Here is a 21,012-nt window from a genome sequence, read left to right on the forward strand (position 1 = left end):
GCTGTAACGATGGAATTCCCAGCACTGACATTCGATTGAGCGGTGGTCCAACAATATCAGGCCAATGTGCATTAGCAGCAGCAGTAGAAGAAGGGAGGAGATACGTGCGCGGCTGCAACCGATCAAACATAGTTCCTAGAGTCAGTGTTAAGCTGTGGAGGATGATCGTTGACCACCGTCTGGTTCGACAAGTAGTAGGTAAGCAACATGCTTTGACCACCACTAGAGAGAACTACCTACTCCACTTGACAACAAACTACGGATGACAGGCCAAGAATCGTCGTTCGCTACATAAGAGAGTCGATGTAACAATCATGAAGAAGCAAATAAACATAAATACTAGAGTGCTGGCTCGATGGCCCTCGAACGCGGTCCACTTAGATCTGTTCATTGTTCGATGCGCGGATGGAGTGGGTAATTTGCGGAAAACACTGAAACAGTCTCTTAGATGGACAAGGCAGTGAGTTTGATTGAGAAATTATTTGATTTCCTTGCTAAAACAATTCCACGGTGGGAAAGATTGAGTAGTTGATTGAATTCTTGTTTGCTGTCTCAATTTATTCCGACAGTAGGAACCGATTTCGAGAACAAATGCATGAGAATAGCTTAGATCCGATCAGCAATCAGAGTTTTCCGCCCATAGACAGTATAGTTTGTAACATAATGAAGACATTCAAATGTCTTTTTCCAGTGACCATAACTATCCCACCGCTGGACTCAGATCGTGTGTGAAAATATTCTCAACAATTAAAAATGACAAGGTTAATTATGAACTCATTTTCAACCTAATTGGGTTATCGATTGGATTCCTGTTCAAGTCGTAGTGAGCCAGATTGGTTGCGGCCTTGTTTGACTAAAAAAGGTTCAGTTTCTAGCTCCACTTTTTATCCGAACTGCTGGAGATTACCCTCCGTTAAATTAGATTATAATGTTGGGCCTATTAATATTATTTATTTCTATTTTCAACCAGCCAGTCTGTTTCATTCTTATGAAAATTAACGTCACAGTTTCTCGGTGGCATAATTAATTGTGAACATTTTGGCGGCATTTGGAAAACAAGCGGTGCTCTAACGGCTCTACACCTTATCCACTGAGCTGTGCAGTCCGCAATTCTAATGATGCTCAAAGGAAACGCTGCATGTGGGATTCTGTTACCATGTTCGGGCTAGAAATACGACGATAAGTTTCAAGCGATGGTTTCATTTATTGATTGTTATTGGACAAAATTTGTTCTCGGAGAGGTTGGATCACATCTTCATCTCCGGAAATATAATGAACTAATGAGTACTGTGGCAGAACGACCGTGGAAAAAGTGTTAATGAGTGGTTAATTAGGTTACGGAACGATGTTTCACAACATTTTCGAAGCGCCGTATGCAAAACACGAATGAAATCAAGTTCATCCTTGCTTTATGGTACTCCGGATAGGAAACATTTATTAGAAACCGTACCATCAAATGAACTAAAAAGCTGCAGAAAGTTAAACTCCGTTTTATATTACTCTTTCTTTTAATACGATGCTATATTATTTTTGGCATACTCTGTAAACATAAAAGCTGACTTAAATATATATTTCTGCGTACAAAAAGACCTGTGACCTGTAATTTATTCAAACTTCTAACTTACAACATTAGATGATTACTTTGCTCCAATTCGAACGAAATCCCTAACATTTCTCTTGATAGAGCCCGCACAGTTAAACAAGAGCATTTCTTCCATTTTGCCTACATTTACTGGATGTCTTTGATTGTTCCGTCGCTTCGTTGAAGTCGCTGCTTCAAAATTGCCCGGTATTTTTCGATTGATCGAAATTCGGCACGTTTAGGAGGATTCATTCTTCGATATAAACTTGGGTTATTATCGTGGAGGATGTGACGAATGGATTCGTTTTTAGGCCGCAGCTGCAAATCGCTTGCCAAATAATGGTCTTCTTTGCGAACTTGTTGGCTGACTTTAACTTGAATCTTCCCGGCACATTTTCATGATGTAAATCTGCTGACCGGGAAGCTGCTTAAAATCGAGTTTGCGAATGTTTGCTCTTGTGTTTCGTCAAAACACGGTCGTCGAGTGTCTTGCACGATTTTGGCCACAAAATTCTGCTTCGTGTAGGTTCGAATGTTTACTGGCTTCACACGATTTGAAACCTTCCCTGGCATTCACTTTTAGTCCGCCTTTACAACGGCAATCCAAAAAGATTCGCTTGATATTTTCATATTAAAAATTTGCTATTATATTAAAAATTCATTGTCTAGTGTTATGTATATTATAAAATAAGGCTTGTTCGCGTTCAAATCTAGACATACCTTATGATCGAAAAAGAACCGGAATTTTCATTTTAAAATTCCCGCGTTTGTCCAATCGGTAAACTTTTATTCTCTCAACGTTGGCAACACTTTTATACACATTCTGTCAAATTTTGACGCATATCGTACAATCGACCGAATGGCGTTTCGAAGGCGAGCCGTTGTTCTAAATTTTCATCCATTATAAAAATCGCCACACGAAAATTTTTCAACTTCTTTGTATAGACGCCAAACAAAAACTAATTGTACGATATGCGTCAAAATTTGACAGAATGTGTATAAAAGTGTTGCCAACGTTGAGGGAATAAAAGTTTACCGATTGGACAAGCGCGGGAACTTTAAAATGAAAATTCCGATTTATTTTTGATCATAAGGTATTAAACTTGGAATAAAACAAATTCTCTGTAGGTTCAATCTAAGATGCTTTTTGCCTTTCTCTATATAAAAAAAATTAAATATACTTGAAAACCGACTTTCGAACGGGGCTTCGAAGGCCCATAGTGTTACACAGCATTCGACGCAGCTCGACTAGATCGGAAAATTCAAAGGTTTTCCGAATTTCATTTAATTTTAGTGTAAATAACATGAACAATCCTACTACGGCCGATGCCTAAGGACCTCCTGAGTATATTCTGAGACTATGGAAATTAGCTTAAGAAATGTTCCAAGATCCAAGAACTACTTGGAATATTGTCCTTAAGGACTACACTGTGTCACAGCAAGAACTACAACGGCTAACGCCTTTTTTTGTTTGTGGTTCGTGCTTTTAGAGTTATAAACTGCTTACTTGTCTATTTATAGCTGTTTCAGGTAGGTTCTCAGTCGTTCAAGAACTTGAGCGAAAACAGGTCTTAAGATCTACACGAATATTCAGAGGTTTAAAAATACTTTTTCAATGCTGTTCATAGTCGTTGAGCTACGACTCCAGGTAGTTTTTGGATGGCCTAGAGCAATCACAATTGTAGTAAGGTCGTTATTGCACTTTATTACACTGCTAGATCTTAAGACCTGAACTTCAGGTAGTTTTTGGACGGATCATCGTTGGTAGACCATAAGGCCTTTTCGGATGAGCAAGTTCTTCTATAGATCTTATCACAGTATCTCAATTTTCTGTAAATAGTACTACGAATACATACCGCACTCAATATTCGTATAAGAGTGATTATATACAATATTTGTTTTCCAGGCAATTCTTGGATGCTCACAATCTTATTTAGATTCTTTGAAACTAAACAATTCATTGATGTACACTAAAAAAAAATTGCGTTATTTCAAATAAAATGCGTAAGAAAAGTCGCGTAAATTGAGGTTTTAGTGTATTATTATTTAAATTTGTTCAGATTTTTGAATTCCGAGCCAAAGTAAAATGTTCGTATTCTGAGTTCAAGCAAGGTTCTAACTAAGTTTTGATTTTACTTTTCGCCGTCCTACTGACAATAAGAATCCTTCCTGGTCGGAACTCGAACATGCGACAACTGGCTTGTAAGACCAGCTTCCTATGCATTGAACCACCAACCTGGATATATAAGGCGAGTGTAGTAAAACGTGCATCAAAGGTTCCATACATAACATAAAGTTCACATGGAATCCACGTGTACAAAACTAGTTTTTTATCGGGAAAATGTTGACACAGGTAACCTTTGTCAAAACTGAACTATCTGTATATGCTCGTTCCACGTAGATGGCAATTGTTGTTTGATGTAGTTTGAAGCGTTTACTCGAAATAGGTTTTTAGGTTAGGTTTCATTTTCTGGAAAATGTCCAATTTTAGATTTGGTTTGACAAAACTCAAAGTTTGCGGGCTCGAGAAATAAAACATTTATTTCAAAATAAAAAAAATATAAGATTAATCAAAGTATTTATTTCATCTCGAGAAAATGTCTCGTCCGTAGAGGTGATCCAAGTTTGAAGCCAATTTTCGATTTCTGCGAAAGAAATAAGCCGAGTTCCTATCAGATCGTGGTGCCCGTTATAGTATCACCTGATTGTAGCAGCCCATAGTACACAACACCCTTTTAGTCCCACCAGATGCATAATATGATGTTCGAACCACGAATAAAGACTGTCCCAGAAAGTATGGACGCACTTTGATTTCGCTGTAAATAATTCACAAGTGTTCAAATTTTATTCGATATACTGATAATATTAGACTACAACAACAGAATATTATTCTCAACATTTGCTACTTAGCCATTGTAGACTAGCTGGCGCACCTTCTTGCGAACGTTCCTCATTAAATTCCGTACATACTTCTTGGCGACAAGTTTTGACACTTTTTTCCAATCTTTTTCGAACTGTTGAATGGTTTCGGCTGCCGAGACATGTTTCCTAAGATGTGCCTTCGTTAATGCCCAAAATTCTTCAATTGGTCGAAGTTGTGGGCAATTTTGTGGATTCATGTATTTTGGGACGAAAGAGACATTTTTGGTAGTATACCATTCTACCGTTGATTTCGAGTAGTGGCAAGAAGCAAGATCTCGCCAGAACACAACAGCATCCTTGTGGCTTCGAACCATGGGTAGAAGTCCTTGATGTATATTTCGCTGTTCATTGAAGCAGTGGTGATGAAGGGTTTCGAAATCTTACCACAGCTACAAATTGCCTGCCAGGCCATAGCTTTCTTACCAAATTTTATGCATTATGCAATTTAAATTTCCAGCAAGAATCGTATTGTACAGCTTTCGAACCCTCGGCCTGATCGATGCTTCTTGTTTTGGATTACGTTTTGGTTGTTTCTGCTTCTTATAGGTTCGTAGATTCAAACTTTTTTTAGCACGAAGAACATTTGACCCGAACTGGAACCTCCTTCTTTTGCTCGAACGTCTTAAGTATACGTTTATCCAACTGAGGGTTAGCAGGACCTTTTTTTCGACCCGTTTTCGGTTTATCCTCAAAGGTGTTATCCTCACCGAACTTCCTGATTGCATTTCGCACGACTTTTTCACTTACTCCTTTCATTTTTGCTATCTTTCTCAGTGACAGTCCGCGTTCTGTGTACCATTTGTACACAATTTTTCGACGTTGTTCTGCTGAAAGTCCACGCATTTCGAAACAAACTAATGAAAACGAATAAACAACTGCACAAGTGGTTAGAGAAGAGTGTAAACAACAGGACGCAGCCATAAAAATTTACAGATTCTGAACCATTGCGAAATGGCAGCGGTTTTTGATTGCGTCCATACTTTCTGGGACAGTCTTTATTCGGCTTTGGTGTTAATTTTGAGGTCGATGGCAACAATTGACCAGGCATAGTGTAGTATTTAATCTTAGTGGAGTTAGCATAAAATATTGATGTTTTCATCCCAAAAATGAATCTATGTAAAAAACCCTTTCATTGTTGCTTTTAAAGCGGTTTCAGTTCATAAGGCATCCAATTGCCTTGCTTTTGAATCATTCCCATGCAGTGATGCACCGTCGGGAAAAAAAACCTTCCAACCCAGTTTCTATTTTTTGGGTTTTAATCGGGATTTTTCCCCAAGAGCTTGAAAAAAAAACAAAATCTGTTTTTTTTTGTTTTTTCGTTCCAAATTATAAACTTCTATAATTTTATATTAAAATCTCACTTCTCTACATATTTTATACTGTTCAAATTTCATCACATGAAGTTAGTTTACATGAGAAACAATGACAACGTCGTTTTGCATTGATTCTCTATACTGATAAAAACCGACAATTTGGACTTAAGAGTTTTACACTAAAATTTACCGCTTTCGATTCGACACATCAATGGCAAGTGTAAATCACTTTAAACCTTTTCCAAATGAATTCACAATATATTCTATGGATAATTCACTTTCCATACGCTCCGAGAACCGGATTATCTCAAGTTAGTATTCGAATTCTTTCATCACCAAAAACATCAACAGCGACAGAGAAATCCTTTGGATACATAATAAGAGGCGCAATCGCCCAAACACCGAACGAACGGAAAAGTTAATTTTTCTTTCTTATAATTACAAATTGTGCAAAGAAATGTGAAAATTGAAGCGATTATGACTCAACAGATTTTTCAGATTCTATAGAAAATCAATAAAACCTTTTTTAATAAATATGTAATTCCAGAAATATGATTTATTTGTGTTTTACTTAGAAAAATGAAAAAAACCCAATCTTACCATGAAAAAACCCTATTGACCGGGTTTTTTTTTTCACGGAATTATTCCCGAAAATAAAAAAATCGATTTGGTATATCGCTGTTCCCATGGATTTTAATCGTACAGAAACTGCTTGTTGAGTCACTTTCAATTATTCTGCAAGCTCCTCTTGCATTTGGGTCGGATCTTCATCGAGTAATGCATTTAACTGTCTGTCTTCGTATATTTTTTATTGTCAAGATCGAGGCCTGTCTTCAACGCTGAAATCTCCATTCTTGAACCGTCGAAACCATTCCTTGCATGATTTATCATTGGAAGCACCTTAAACATCCACAAGCATTTGATGCGCTTCAGGTGCTCTTTTCTTCCAATTAAAAAAGAGAACTAAAGCTCCCCGCAAATGCTGCTTAGTTAATACAAAAATGCTCTCAATGCATGAACCGCGAGAGAATTGTTCTACATTTCTTCGCTCCACTTCATACTCTGAATCAGTGCAGTAAAACTTAATTCAATTCAATTAAAACTGGATATGGAACACATTGACGATCTCTCCACTGCAGTAAACTTTACTCTTTGACACACACAATGCTTGCTGACGGCCCGAACGAGCAGCATTCAGTTCATTACTCGTTTCTCTTCAATCGAGGCTCAGTTTAATTACCGTCAGTTGATCTCTTGAAGTAACAAAATATCTCTTTCAATAATTTGAGAGCGGCCTTCAAATGAGGTTCATGTAAACATTCGAATTGGTTCAAGATAATATATGAAAGACTAATCAGATAGCTGAAATATCAATCACAGAATACACATAAATTAATTGTTTCCTCCTTCAGTTTTCATTTTTAATACTTTACTCCATTTATAATTCTATTCGTTCGAAACTGCTTACTACCAAGAGCGAAGACAATGAAGCAGCTATACTACTTGGCACTTGAAACTGAACAAGCAAAACATCAAATGGCTAGGTACGATTATTTAACTGACGATGAATTCTAGGAGCTTCACTTGAAAATGGCAGCAAAAGTCAACTGAATTAGTAGAGATACGCTGACGGTCAGCGGACATAAATTTCATTTTCATCCTATATTATTCGATTGAAAATGAAATTTTACCGCACTGCTCTGAATATTTCACGGCCCTTAAAAAAATTACAGTCTGATAATGATTGGTGCTGTGTGGAATTTACCAAGAGAGAATCGCAAGTTTACAATCATCGCAGAAAATCGAATTGATGATTCGACTTGATCATTCTCATACTAGGTTGCAATATTTCAAAACCCTTGTGTGGAGCATTCACATACATTTTCATAGACACAGCTTATACAAAGGTTATATGCACATAGTTAGAATAAGCGGCAATAGTAAAATGATTCTATCGCAATTGTCCACCCATACCGAATCGGATCGTGAAACGAGAATAAGCGACCGTTTGTTGCTTTAGAGAGAATCCCCACAGCAGCGAGCTAACCTTTGATTCTCAGACAGGTCATCGAGAGAAATTCGCTCTCGCACTGGTGTCTATTCTATGTTAAATGAACCATGCCGGATTTTTGTTCCTGCGATGATATCCGTCTCTCTTTTATGGCACTGAATGAATCGTGCGAAGAGTTGCTACTGAGCGTTCTTTGATACGATAAAAGCCATCCTTGGTTCTAAGTAGTTTTTACTTTCTTATTATAAGAATCACTTAATATCAAACCCAATTGTTCAATATCGTTCATACTGTAACTCGATATTGTTTTACAGAACTCGTAATATGCAGCAATATCGACATCAGCCGTAACTGCTCAATATTTATAACAACCAGAACCATCTTTTGAAAACGGACTAAACTAATTTTCACTCCCAATTTGTTGTAACTGACAATACATGGAATTAATTCCCCTTTCGGTCAAAGTGTGAATAAAATCTCGTGAATTTTAATATTTTGCAAATTCAGCTAGCGACTGAAATTTGCGTACATTCCTACAATTGAGTCGACAATCATTTCAAAAAAATAAACAGTAATTCTCAAAAAAAACTTATTTCCAAAAAACTATAAATTTATTGTCCGTAATTTCTCCATCTTGATCTAGAGCGCAATAAGCTTTTTCTATTATCCATTTTTAAGTTAAATTTCCAAAATAAAATAAAAATTCAACAGTTTTTTTATATTGAACATTCTTTCTATATAGTCCCAAAAATTACCTAGAACATTGGCCGCTTTGAGATACATGTATTTGAAAATTTTCAAAGAATTCTTTAAAATTTAGACTAGAGTCAAAATTGTGAACTAATGTTGCCAATTGTCCTTTGTCCTTTGTTGAGTCAAATAAAAATTGCAAAAAACGACCTTCGAATACAAATGGAATCGCTCTAATTGTATATGGATGTCATCTACATGGATCTGAAAGTTTTATTTCCCATGAATAAATTTATTTCTTAAGACAATTTACATAAGATATTCTTCGCCCTAGCATCAATTTTACATAGAATTCTTATTCTAATATAATACTAATATAGTCACAACGATTTGAGTTTATTAAAACATATTGCTCTTATTTTTTAAATATCATATTATTTGAAACAAACGATTAACTGCTGTAAATTATGAAATAAGCTGAAATTTTTATGCATTTTGTTGTTTATTTCATAACCTCCAGTTTGTTTTTATCAGCACATCATTTTTATTTAAATTTTGCTATTGGATAAACTAATGGACGCAGTAGGAGTCAGAACTAAGTCTCAAAAGGGTCGATTTTTTTTTTTTATATCGTTTATTTATACCCGGCTTTAACCAAGTTGCGGTCGTTCGCCGGTTCAAAAGGGGGGGGTCGATTATTATATTGAAACTCCAATTGTCTTTATGAAATGATAAAGATGTTTCATGTAAAAAAGGTCACGACAAGCAAGAATGTCTCGAACTGGGACATTGGATGGTCTACCTTGGGTACGCAAACGCAATTTATTAGTTGAGATCTGAAATAACGATACTCCACGCATGTCCAAACGACATGATCAATATCGCAATGGCAAGTCGCGCTATAGAATTCGTTGAAAGCAATCGGTCACTCATAAATTTCACCCTCAATAGCACAACATTTGGCTAAGATCTGAAAGTTGCATTCGATAAAATTGATGACAAATTACTTATGTGTAAATTATTTTGTTTTAGTTTCTCTCCACAGTTTGTGTATTGGTTAAACTCGTACCTTTCTAGTAGAGTTTTACGAATGAAGCTGGATACTAGAACATCAATCGCAATTCATGAACAATTCAGGAGTTTCACATGGTAGTAACTTGGGACCCTTGCTTTTCATATTTTTTTATGATGTTTCATTTGCTCTGAGAAATGGTTTGATACTAATTTATGCGGACGACTTGAAATTGTATTTAGTGATTCAAACTGTTAAGAACTGTCACCGACAGATGCGTGATCTAGGAGTACAGCTGATTGAAAAATTATCGTTTGATCGCTGAGGATTTCAAAGACCATCATTGTCTGAAGGCTTTTTTAAAAACGTTTTTTTCGTTTTGCGTTGCGAAACGTACCATGGCGAGACCCTGCAAACCTGCCGCCAAATCCGGAAAGATGTCAACTCTTAGTAATTGATACGTTGCAACGCCGACAAAAAAAATTCAACAGGAATCAACCATCGGAAAATTGATTAACGGGGAGATTTCCGCTACGTTCCTAAGTCAATTTTCGGATTCCGAACAGACCACTGCGAAATTCAACCCTGCTTCAAAACAGATTTCACAGAATTCTATTTGGATATAGCGATAGCTGCATGTATTCGTTTATTTCAGATTTGAGAACATGTAGATGTTTTCAAATTATACATTTATTGTGGTACGGGAACAATTTGAACATTTATGTTCCCACGAATCAGACAGGTTACCCGGGAAAAAATCTGATAACATAGATGCAACAGTATGATCGACTACAACTTTGTTTCTAGGGTAGCATGACACATAGACGGATGCTCTCCGCTATAGCATCAGAAAGCCAGGCTCAGTTATTAATCGAATCGTTCACAAAAGGCAGTGTACCCTCTGGAGGATTAACGCATTTCTCACGTAAATATCATACATCATCCACTGGTAATGTACAAACAATCCCTGCGGGCAGCCGCCTTGTCGGCAGGCAGATATACAAGAAAATGCACAATGTAGGCAAAGGATCTACAGCATAACTGAACACTTTCTTGTCGGGTTGAAAATACGTACGTATCTTCGATTGAGCGTTCTCTTGCTAAGTGATGAAGTATCCCGGAGAAAAAAAAGAGAAGTTGCTTGCATTACACCTTTTACTTATCTACATGCATCTACACTGCGAATCATTTTACCAGCCCAAGTCGTACGCATATTCCTCCGAGATATATATAACAATGTTCGTACTATGTATTTTGAAAAGGTGGGATATTAACGGAAAAACGCTCTGCACGATTCGTATCGTGACTGACCTCCGGGTCAGATGAAGTACAGACTAGTGAACGAAAAACGAATTTAAATATCTAAATTGAATTATCTGGCATACCTTATTCGATTATGAAAATTACTGTGTACAGGTCGTGAGTGAAATTAACGCCATGATTTTTTGACATCAAGATATAAATATGTTATCATGCTCTTCCAACCGAACTACCTTCTCGTGCTGACCCCGAAGCATTTGTGAGAATCGAACAATCCTTTTGGATCATCCGCTCTGGTTCTCCAGAAGGATGCTAATATGCAGTGTTGCTACTTTTCATGCAGTGAGCTGATTCACAAAAGATGCTAAAGTATGGACGGAGATTTTTGATAATAGTTTTATATAGACAATTATATAAACCGATTTATTAAAAATTCAAGAAGGTAAATCTTCTATTGCTTAAGTTTAAAATTATAGGTGGTTTCTTCAGGATCAGGATCATGTCGCCGAAAGCCATTTCACCGAAAGCCGTTTTGCCGAAAGTCATTTCGCCGAAAGGGTCATTTCGCCGAATGGGCCACTTCGCCGAATGTCATTTCGCCGAAAGCCATTACGCCGAAAGGGTCATTTCGCCGATTCCTGCAATTGTTTTAAAATCGTAATGGAAATCGATTAAAAATAAAGACAAATTAAAGATGACAACGTTAACGCCCGTTTTGTTGACCTACAATTGTACTTCTTGAATAAAGATTGATTCATGAACCTCAGAACGGAGTTCCCAAAGAAACTTTTTGACTACTAATCATCAAAGAAATTCCATTGGTATCTACCAAGCAAATGTATGTGGTATTTTCCGTTTACTAAATAAAAAAATATCTAATGCGGCTTCGCCACATCGATTTGATTCGTGTGCTGTTCGACCTCGCTACTGCTCGTTCGGACCTAACTAAAGCAAAGAAACCTAGCTTTGAGTAGACCGGGCAAACGAGGCGGTTACAGGTTTGTATGCAAGAGGCCGCCGCTTCCGACGGCGGGTCGGCGAAACGACTTTCGGCGAAATGGCATTTGGCGAAACGACTTTCGGCGAAATAGCTTTCGACGCAATGACCCGCTCCCGGTTTCTTCATCTGTTTAATTTTAAAGTTATTTTTCAACATATTTTGAAGATTTCGGATTAATGAAAGCGGATAAAATACTTTGTGAATACGAATATCTTTCATATAACACAGCTAATTTCTTTACTCACAATACTATAAAAAGTATTGTATTGGCGCCACATTCCGTTATGGATTTTTTGTTAATTTCATGATTAGTGTTCCGTTCCTACTGACATTGTAAGCAAATGCGTATTCACCTGGTGACGCTAATTGAATTAACATAACTTCGTACTGAACAAATTGTAATTGTTTTTATTTAGTGTTTATGTGATTAACTAGGAACTGGTCCTGTAGAGAGTTAAATATGCAGGGAAAAACGTTTCATTTAGTCTGAATGGATCCAAACATGATAGTTTGCAATGAATTCTCTTCGGTATAGATGCAAAGCTTGTTTGTTTAGTGTGCTTGCTTTTCCAATTGCAGGTGAGATACACTGAAGTTTTTTATATGCAATGGACCTATTACTTCACAGATTCACATGCCGGGCACAGGATTGGAAACAGCGTAAACGAACAATCCCACTCAAAGTAGAATTAGAATACCTTGATTTTTAAATGAATTATACAACATATTTTAATTCACGCTTAGTTTTGCTTTTGAAGTATATTAAAGAAAAGATCTGAAGAGTAACTTTATATTCAATTTCCTGCTCCAAATATGTGCATGAAAATAGATGCAAATATTTTTTATCTGTGTATGTAGAATCAGCTGAAACAAAGAGCATCCATCACATATAAAAGAGATCTGCATGCGATTGGAAAATTACATTACATTATTTGAAATTCAATAAAAAAAAGAGCAACCATCGATAGAGAGTGAAATTTCTACCGGGTGTCCTTAGATATTAAACTGCCTCAATTTATTGATTGAGCTACAGAAGCACATATCTACTTGACAGGAAAATAGTATATGTACAGGGTGCTCCATCTTTTATGTCGGTATGGAAACGCTGAACAACTTTCACATTTACCAACCGAGCGATTGCATCAGATATGTTTTGGAAACATAAATTCAGTACAATTTTTGTCATGGATCGCTTCACAGCAAAACAACGAGTTGAAATAGTGACACTTTACATCGAAAACAGTCGTTCCATTGTGCTGCATCACTTATAGAAATTGGTTGTTTTTTCCTCAAAGTTATTCAATGTTTACATACCGACATAAAAGATGGAGCACCCTGTAGGTTTCGGCAGTCGCGCTGAGTGCTAGACAAGTGGAAATTACGTGAGAAACAAGTAAAATTCAATCAGCCATGCCGTAAAACACAGTCGGTAAAAAGAACAATACGCTCAATTCATTTTCAAGTTTATGCTGCATTGAAAACTATTTAAAATCAAACAAAATATTGAAATTTATATTAGAGTGAATGGAACATTATGTACAATACAGACTTCTGCCTTTACTAATTGAATCAGCTTAGATTCAAATATTTTAATTGTGTAGTTCAATTAATAGGAGGAAGCTACGGGTTTGGTAACTTTTTCGCAATTAAACATTCAAGTCTTTTTATGAGGGGGAAAACCACATACCTTTGGAAATCCGCATAACTTCGGAAATCCGCATAAAAATCGCATAACTTTGGGAATCCGTATAAAAACTGCATAATCTCGGAGATCCAACCAACAAATCATATAACCTGAGGAATCTGCATAACTCCGGAAATCAGCATAACTCTGGAAATCCGCATAAAAAATTGTATAACTTTGGAAATCCGCGTAAAATCCACATAACGTTGGAAGTCAGTATTAAAAAAACACATAACTTCGGAAGTCTGTTTATCTCTTTAGCTCAAAAATATATCTGAGTACATGAATCTCGTGTAAAATAGGTTAGTTTTGACGATCGAATCTGTTGGACGTAAATTTATAAGCTTTCCTAGAGCCATTGAGCCATTGAAAGAAATTATTTTTATTAGCTCATATAGTTTGTTTAAAGTCTAATTTACTTATTTATAAGGCTATGAATTGACTTATATAAATCACTCGTTCTGCAGTTTCTTGGTGCGATGAATGATTCTACATATTGTTATGGACGTATCATTACGCTCAACAACAACTAAAAATGTACGCCTTATGATTAACTTGTTTGAATTGAATTAAATCGCATCTGTTTTATTGGCTCAATTTGGCTTCTCTTAGCCTGTAAATTGATATCAACTAAAGGAAAAATATTTCATCTAATAACATGAAAATTGAAGGTACTTTTTCGTTATCTGGGCCCCATGAAAAAGATGCCAATCCATATCCTGGAATTAACTCGTTTGCCCGGTCAACTCGAAGCTACACACCAAAAAATTTGAATTTTACAGGTGACCTAATCCCTCATACGATGTAATTCATGAAGACCTAATTTGTCAAATGACGAAAAATCTTATTCGTAATGACTTAATGTTAGATGAGCTTGAATTTTACTGGTTTCGACTGTAACTTGCGTTCTGCTGGCAGGTGCGACTGTCTGAATGTAAATGCACCTTTTACCAGCCAAGCAGATGCATGCTTCTGTGGCTCAGTCGATTAACAGACGTACTTGCAAACCAATGATTCTCGGTTCAAGTCGCGACGGTTGCTCTCAGTATTCTTTTTTTTATTTCAATGAATTTCATGTATGGAGTTTTAGACACAATATTAAATGTTCTTCCACGTAAATTTGCGGGAGCTTCGACGCTCCATTTATGTGCATCTAATAAGATGTAAAATCACAAGGTTTTTTTAATGTGTAGTTTCTATGCCTTTTTTAAGCCGAAATCCCCGTTACGACAATGTTTTCTATTGATATTTACGAAACCACCGAGATGTGGGAGTCCAATTCGTCCAATGACCAGTCGGAAGAGGCGGCTTTTTGTATACAAACGCCTCGTTCAAACAGTTAACCCAAAGCTTGGTATGGTTAGGTATATTTACCTTAGTTATGTACACTTACCATAGGCAGAAACAAGCAGTCACCGCATTAGATTTTTTTTTCTTGCGTCTGGATTACGGAATAGTACCAAATAAATTTTTGTGAAAAATTCGATGACAAATTCAGCTAAATTAGTTATGAAGTTGGAGAAATGCTTCATTTTTACATGTTTGGGGATACAAATCTACACACAAAAAAAAATTGAATTTTACAGATGACTTAATCCCTCATACGATGTAATTCATAAAGACCTTATTTGTCAAATGACGGAAAATTTCATTTGTAATGACTTAATGTTAGATTAGCTTGAATTTTACTGGTTTCGACTGTAACTTCACAGAAAGAAATAATGAAATTTACACGAGATGTAAATCAATAGTAACATGGAATAGACATGGGTTGAGTCGAAATTTTGATAGAAAACCTTCATCGGTGCATAACTAAATTGGATTGTATTGAATTTTCAATCAATATAAATGTATCTTTCAATTACCGCTTATTTTGCGATCAAATTATATTGAAACGTACAGAATTGTAAAGTATTTTTGTGTTTAATTACCTGCTCCAAATATGTGCATGAAAATATATGTAAATTCACAAAATATTTTTACCTAGCCAAGCAGATTGTGTGCTTCTGTAGCTCGGTCGATTAACAACGTGCTTTGCAATCCAATGGTTCTCGATTCAAGTCGCGGCGCTCGCTATCAGTATTCATTTTTTATTTATAAATAAATTTCATGTAATGGAATTTTTGACACAATATTAAATGTTCTTCCACGTAAATTTCCGTGAACGGCGACGCTCCTTTTATGTGCATCTAATGAGATGTAAAATCACAGGTTTTTTTCGAAGTGTGTAAGTTTGTACATATACCGAAACGCAATTTTTCGTAGTAGTTAATAGTGGGTCTTATTAAATATTCTGCTCATGTTCACATTTCAAGTACCAATAAAATCAAGAGTGAGTAATAGAAACTATTTAATTCCTTCCAATATAGTAACGTAACGTCCGAAGTAAACTTTCAAAAGACGTATATTTCTAACTCTCTTATTTTTTTCAATGACGATACAATTTTTAATCTTCTGTATTAGAAAAAATTGGGTGAACTGCGATGCTCTATTTATACGCATCTAATGTGTAGTAAAGTCAAATGATCTTGTAAGTTGTAAGCCTAATGAAGTCACAACTCACAAGTTCACAAAAATGCATGAGTCTTGTATGATTTTACCTTATTTTGTGATTAAATTACACTTATTTCTCTGAGCAGTGCGGTAAAATTTCTTTTTCGAATGAAATTTCTGACCTTTCACTGTCAGTATTTTCCAATGAGATCCACTGAATTCATCGTTAATTGAACAACCATGCCTATTCAGTTGAAGTTTCTATTACTCCGTTTCAATTGCCAATGAATCTACCTGTTTCACGGTATCAGCCGCCGGTAGTGAGCAAGTTCGAATGAAAACACACCAAAAAAATTTAAATTTTACAAGTGACTTAATCCATCATACGATGTAATTCATTATGACATCATTTGTCAGATGACGGAAAATTTCATATGTAATGACTTAATGTTAAATTAGCTTGAATTTTACTGGTTTCGACTGTAACTTGCGTTCTGCTAGCAGGTGCGACTGTATGAATTATAATGCACCTTTCACCAGCCAAGCAGATGCATGCTTCTGTGGCTCAGTCGATTAACAGACGATTCAATCCAATGATTCTTGGCTTAAGTCGTGGGGGTGGTATCAGTTTTTTTATTTTATTGAATTTCATGCCATGTAGTTTCAGACACAACATTAAATGTTCTTCCACGTAAATTACCATGAACTGCGATGCTACATTTATGTGCATCTAATAAAATGTGAAATCACAGAATTTTTTAAGTGTGCAGGCATGAACGTCAGCTCGATGACAGAAAATGACAAGGGGAGGTGGTTCGCATTTTATTTTCCAATTGTTGAGAGCAATCGTGATTAGATAATTCTAATTTTTTTTGGCATTCATTGAGACGTGTCTCTAAGTTTCTTAAAATGAAGGTTGAAAGAGAAAGCCATAAATTCAAGTACATTTTGTGAAACGCATTTCTATCTTGAACCTACTGAAAGTTCACCAGTAGCTCATTTGATAGGCGCTCTCTCAGTCAATTGAAAGAGATGTTTATTATTTAAGCATTAGCATTAGAGAACCACTCGTATGTTACTACTCCGTTATTGATCAGAACCAAGTAAGCTTGCAAAATGTTTTCCTGAAACAACTTGCTTGGGAATAGCACGTAGTTTCACATTGTTTTAACTGCATGGATCCCTGCATGCTCATCAATACCGACGCCGTCCGAATACAGATCTACTTGAAAAGGAAAGTTTGTTAGTTCAATGCATGTTGCTACTAGAAAACCTAGGAATCATCTGCACTTCCACATGCATCACATAAAGGTGTTGTTTGTTATTAAATTTTCCAATAATATCATGTGTTTATTGCTCTGGGTAGCCGGCTTTTGAGAATACGTTGCAATTTTATCGTGCTTTGTATTAATATGTGCTTCCTATTAAATAACGGAATTCCTTCCGAAACTAGTAAAACTCCGGACAGCCGGCTGCCGAGAGGTTCGCTATCAATTCATAAATTTAATTCAGTGTGTTGTTTTTTTTTATAAATAGCCGTAATACTGACAAGATATCACTCGATCATCATCAATCGAACGACAAGGCCTTACGCGATACGAAGTAATGACGATATCTACTCCCTAACCATAATAATAAAATACTAAATGAATACTCCTCGCTGTTATTTCAAGGGAGAAACTGACGACAGTTTTACTGAGTTTCAATTGACGGTGAAACTGATGAAGTGTGCTGTCCATTTAGTGCGCCATTGAACGATGTATGTATTGAGTATGGAGTATAGAGTATTTATGTCGTATGGGTAGTGTCACTTAGCAACTGGTAAGTGAGCAAACCCAATATAAGAACCAGGTTCGAAAATGACTCGAAATTCAGTTTAACGGCGTTGAAACTAGGTTCGAATATCACTAGAGGATTCTGTCATCAAAATTTTATTCAAAACTTGAAAAAAATTCGAAAGTTTCGTTTGGTATCAACTAACATAACCATTACAATGTGTAAACAATTATGTTAGCACAATTAGCACTAAACAGTTCAATTTGAACTGCTCTGCACTGATGAGTCAAAGACGAAATGTAAAAAGTAATAAAAACGGTTATGTGCCCTAGCACAAAATTTGGCTAACCCCTAAATGACCAAACCTGCATCGGCCAGAAATAGTCGAAAACACGAAAACAGCTCCGTTTGGCACGTCAGAAAAGACATTGCACTCCGTTGCAAAACAAAAAGTGTTCTGTAAGTAACAGAAACTTTACGTCTGCTTAGCGGTTCAAATTGAACTGCCGAGTTTAGCACTAAGCAGTTCAATTTGAACTGCTCTGCACTGATGAGTCAAAGACGAAACGTAAAAAGTAATATAAACGGTTATGTGCCCTAGCACAAAATTTGGCTAACCCCTAAATGAATTATGTCAAATTAAGAATCAATTTTCCTTTTTTTGTATCGTCACGGTAAATGACGATTTGAAATTTTTTAACACACTTTACCCTATAATTCTGTAACCGGAAGTCGAATCCGAATAAAATTCATTTGGGACTACAATACCTTTAATTTGAGTCAAAGTTTGTGAGAATCGGTCAAGCCATCTCTGAGAAAATTGAGCGAGTTCCGTATTGGAGTTTTTTACCACTATTTCCGGTACTTCCGGAACCGAAAACTGGGTTCCGGTATTGCCGAAGTCGGTTCGTTTAGTAAGTAGCTAATATAGCCTATACATTTTTACCAATTTTTACTAGTCAATTTAATTTAAGTGTTCGCATATCCTTTCTATATGAGAAAGGTAAACCATTTCCAAATAAACATGTTCTTTTGGTACCATGCATCATTATCGAAGAATGTCATGCTAAATCTATTAATAATTATTTTTTTCCGAATTATGTTTTCAATTTCAGAACCTAACCAACATTTTGTCACAGCAAAACTGTACAGTCCTACGCACACATGTTACATGCATTAGCAGCAGCCGAGAAAATCGACTGCAAAAAATTTGAATTTTCAACCATCAAATAAAAACCGTAAAATCTCGTGACGCACAACAGCGGAAGACGCAGAGAAGTAGCGAGAATAAAAACAAAAGTTTGCGAATACCAAATGACATTTCTTTTCGAAAATTGAATAAACCGCTTAACCGCGCTCCCGGCCACGATCGCAGTCCGCATGATCCAACCGGGTGATTGCCCGGAAGAGCATTCGGCTCCTCAAACCAGTTCCCGGCCGATGCGAAGCTGACATGGTGACATGTTGCTGCCAGACCAAACGTACGAACAGGCCAACAACCATCAGGACTACTTACGATCATATGATGAATTCAACCGAATCATCGATCTGAAAGAAATCGATGTCAAGCGGTTGCACCGCAACATTTTCGACAGCGATAACGCGGACGAGTTTCTGGTGCTGACGAATAATGAGATGAAATTTTGTCAGGCCAGTCGAAGTGGTAGCAGCTTGCCCAGTGCGGCCGGAGTCAGTGCCGCAGGGCCAGCATCGAGCGGTGGCGGAGGAAAAAGCCCTGGGCAGGAGGACACCGACAGTGCTATTTGGAGCACCAGAGAACAATTGAAAAGTCGGAATGACAATGGAAAAAATGCAACGAGTGTCTCTGCTCGCGAAGTCCAGGGCCGTCGGAGGGATAACAGGAGTCCGGAGGGATTGAAGAGCAGAGCGGAACGACGACATCAGAGATCACGTCGAGAGAATGACAGCAGCTGCAGTAGCCTTACCAGTGACATCCAAACGGACGTTGGCAGCGAAGAATATGAAGACGAAAGACGAAACGGATCTTCCCCGTTGCGTGAGCGGAGGGTTGCAGACGAGCAGGAAACCGATTACGACAAGACGTCGGATTTTTTCAACAACATTCCCGAGTTTCAAGGTGAATCGTTGGGTCCCTTCAACCTGAACAACAAAAGTGATATGAACATCAGAACCAACATCGATATCCTGCATGCTTGCGAGTTGTTTCTGATGCGCAACCGTATCCGGCCGGATTTCTTCTGCAAGTACAAAAAGGTTATCAAGTAAGTCCTCCGTTTAGCGCGAATCAGTTGTGAAAGATCTAATTAATCGTTTGCCTGTCGTTTTAGTGCCTCCGTATCAGCACCTCCCTCATTTCCACTTTCGCGAACGAGAACTCCCGTTGACAGCACCGGTCGAAAACCGAAAAGTTTGTCTCCACCGATGCAACGGCCACCGGCATCACGAGGGAATCTTGGAACCCCGCCCAAACCCATCGCCACTGTCGCTGCCGTGAATGCGATCTATAGTGTCCCAAACCGTGCCGCCAAACGGAGACGATTTATCGTCAACTCGAATGCTGGTAAGTAGCTCGATTTTGTTTGGTGAAAGATTTGCCGTAATGTTTAATAAATGGTCAGGTTGATGCGGAAAAGATAGTGACCGTCGCAAGGTGGTGGGTCAAGAAATTGACACGAATTAACTTTTTGCGACGCTTACGCATTCAAGACGGAACCAGAAATCTTGATTATGTTTATTTATGAAATAAAGCAGATAATACGCACTTTCTCACGCTCAACTGATAAAACTATGGAACGTTCTGCTTAGTGTAGTGCTTTCAGTTTTATAACCAACAGGTCTCGTGAATATTTTCCTTCACCAGATCTCTCATGCATTTTAATCGCGCTAACATACTTGTGTTAATCAAAATTGAATTAAAATGATAATATCGCAGCTTTGCTTCAACTTTCCTGGTTCTTCGCTCGGTCCCAGCCAGTCAGCCAGCGGGAAGTGTGCACCGCTTTCAGCAGACACAAGTCACAAGTCCCTTGCAGCAGGTCAACCCGATGACGGGCAAAGATCGCAAGATCATGCTTTAAGCATAACACGAACGCTAATGAGCTACCCAAAATGCCACAACGAAAAACAAAATCGAAAGACAGTAAAACTGAAGGAACTTGGATGGTGTGTATACAATAATATACAGAGGGATAAAGACAGAGGGACAGAGAGATGCCTATAAAACAGACGAAACATACCCCGGCGGCTGAACAGAGCGATTGCCTGCCAAAAAACTGTTAATACTTTTT

At 37.2% G+C, this 21,012-nt stretch overlaps 1 protein-coding gene across 1 annotated transcript in view; it reads left to right on the plus strand.

Moving 5' to 3' along the window:
* The window catches only part of LOC131427904 (uncharacterized), a 128,887-nt gene extending 108,594 nt beyond the window's left edge, over positions 1–20,293 (plus strand). The window contains exons 4-5 of the mRNA XM_058591482.1: positions 18,859–19,986; positions 20,053–20,293. Coding sequence (XP_058447465.1) covers positions 19,205–19,986; positions 20,053–20,293 — 1,023 coding nt within the window. The 5' untranslated portion in view covers positions 18,859–19,204. The remainder of the gene's footprint in view (positions 1–18,858; positions 19,987–20,052) is intronic.
* The last annotated feature ends 719 nt before the right edge of the window (positions 20,294–21,012 follow it).

This window comes from Malaya genurostris, chromosome 2 (assembly GCF_030247185.1).
Source record: "Malaya genurostris strain Urasoe2022 chromosome 2, Malgen_1.1, whole genome shotgun sequence".
Taxonomy (NCBI): domain Eukaryota; kingdom Metazoa; phylum Arthropoda; class Insecta; order Diptera; family Culicidae; genus Malaya; species Malaya genurostris.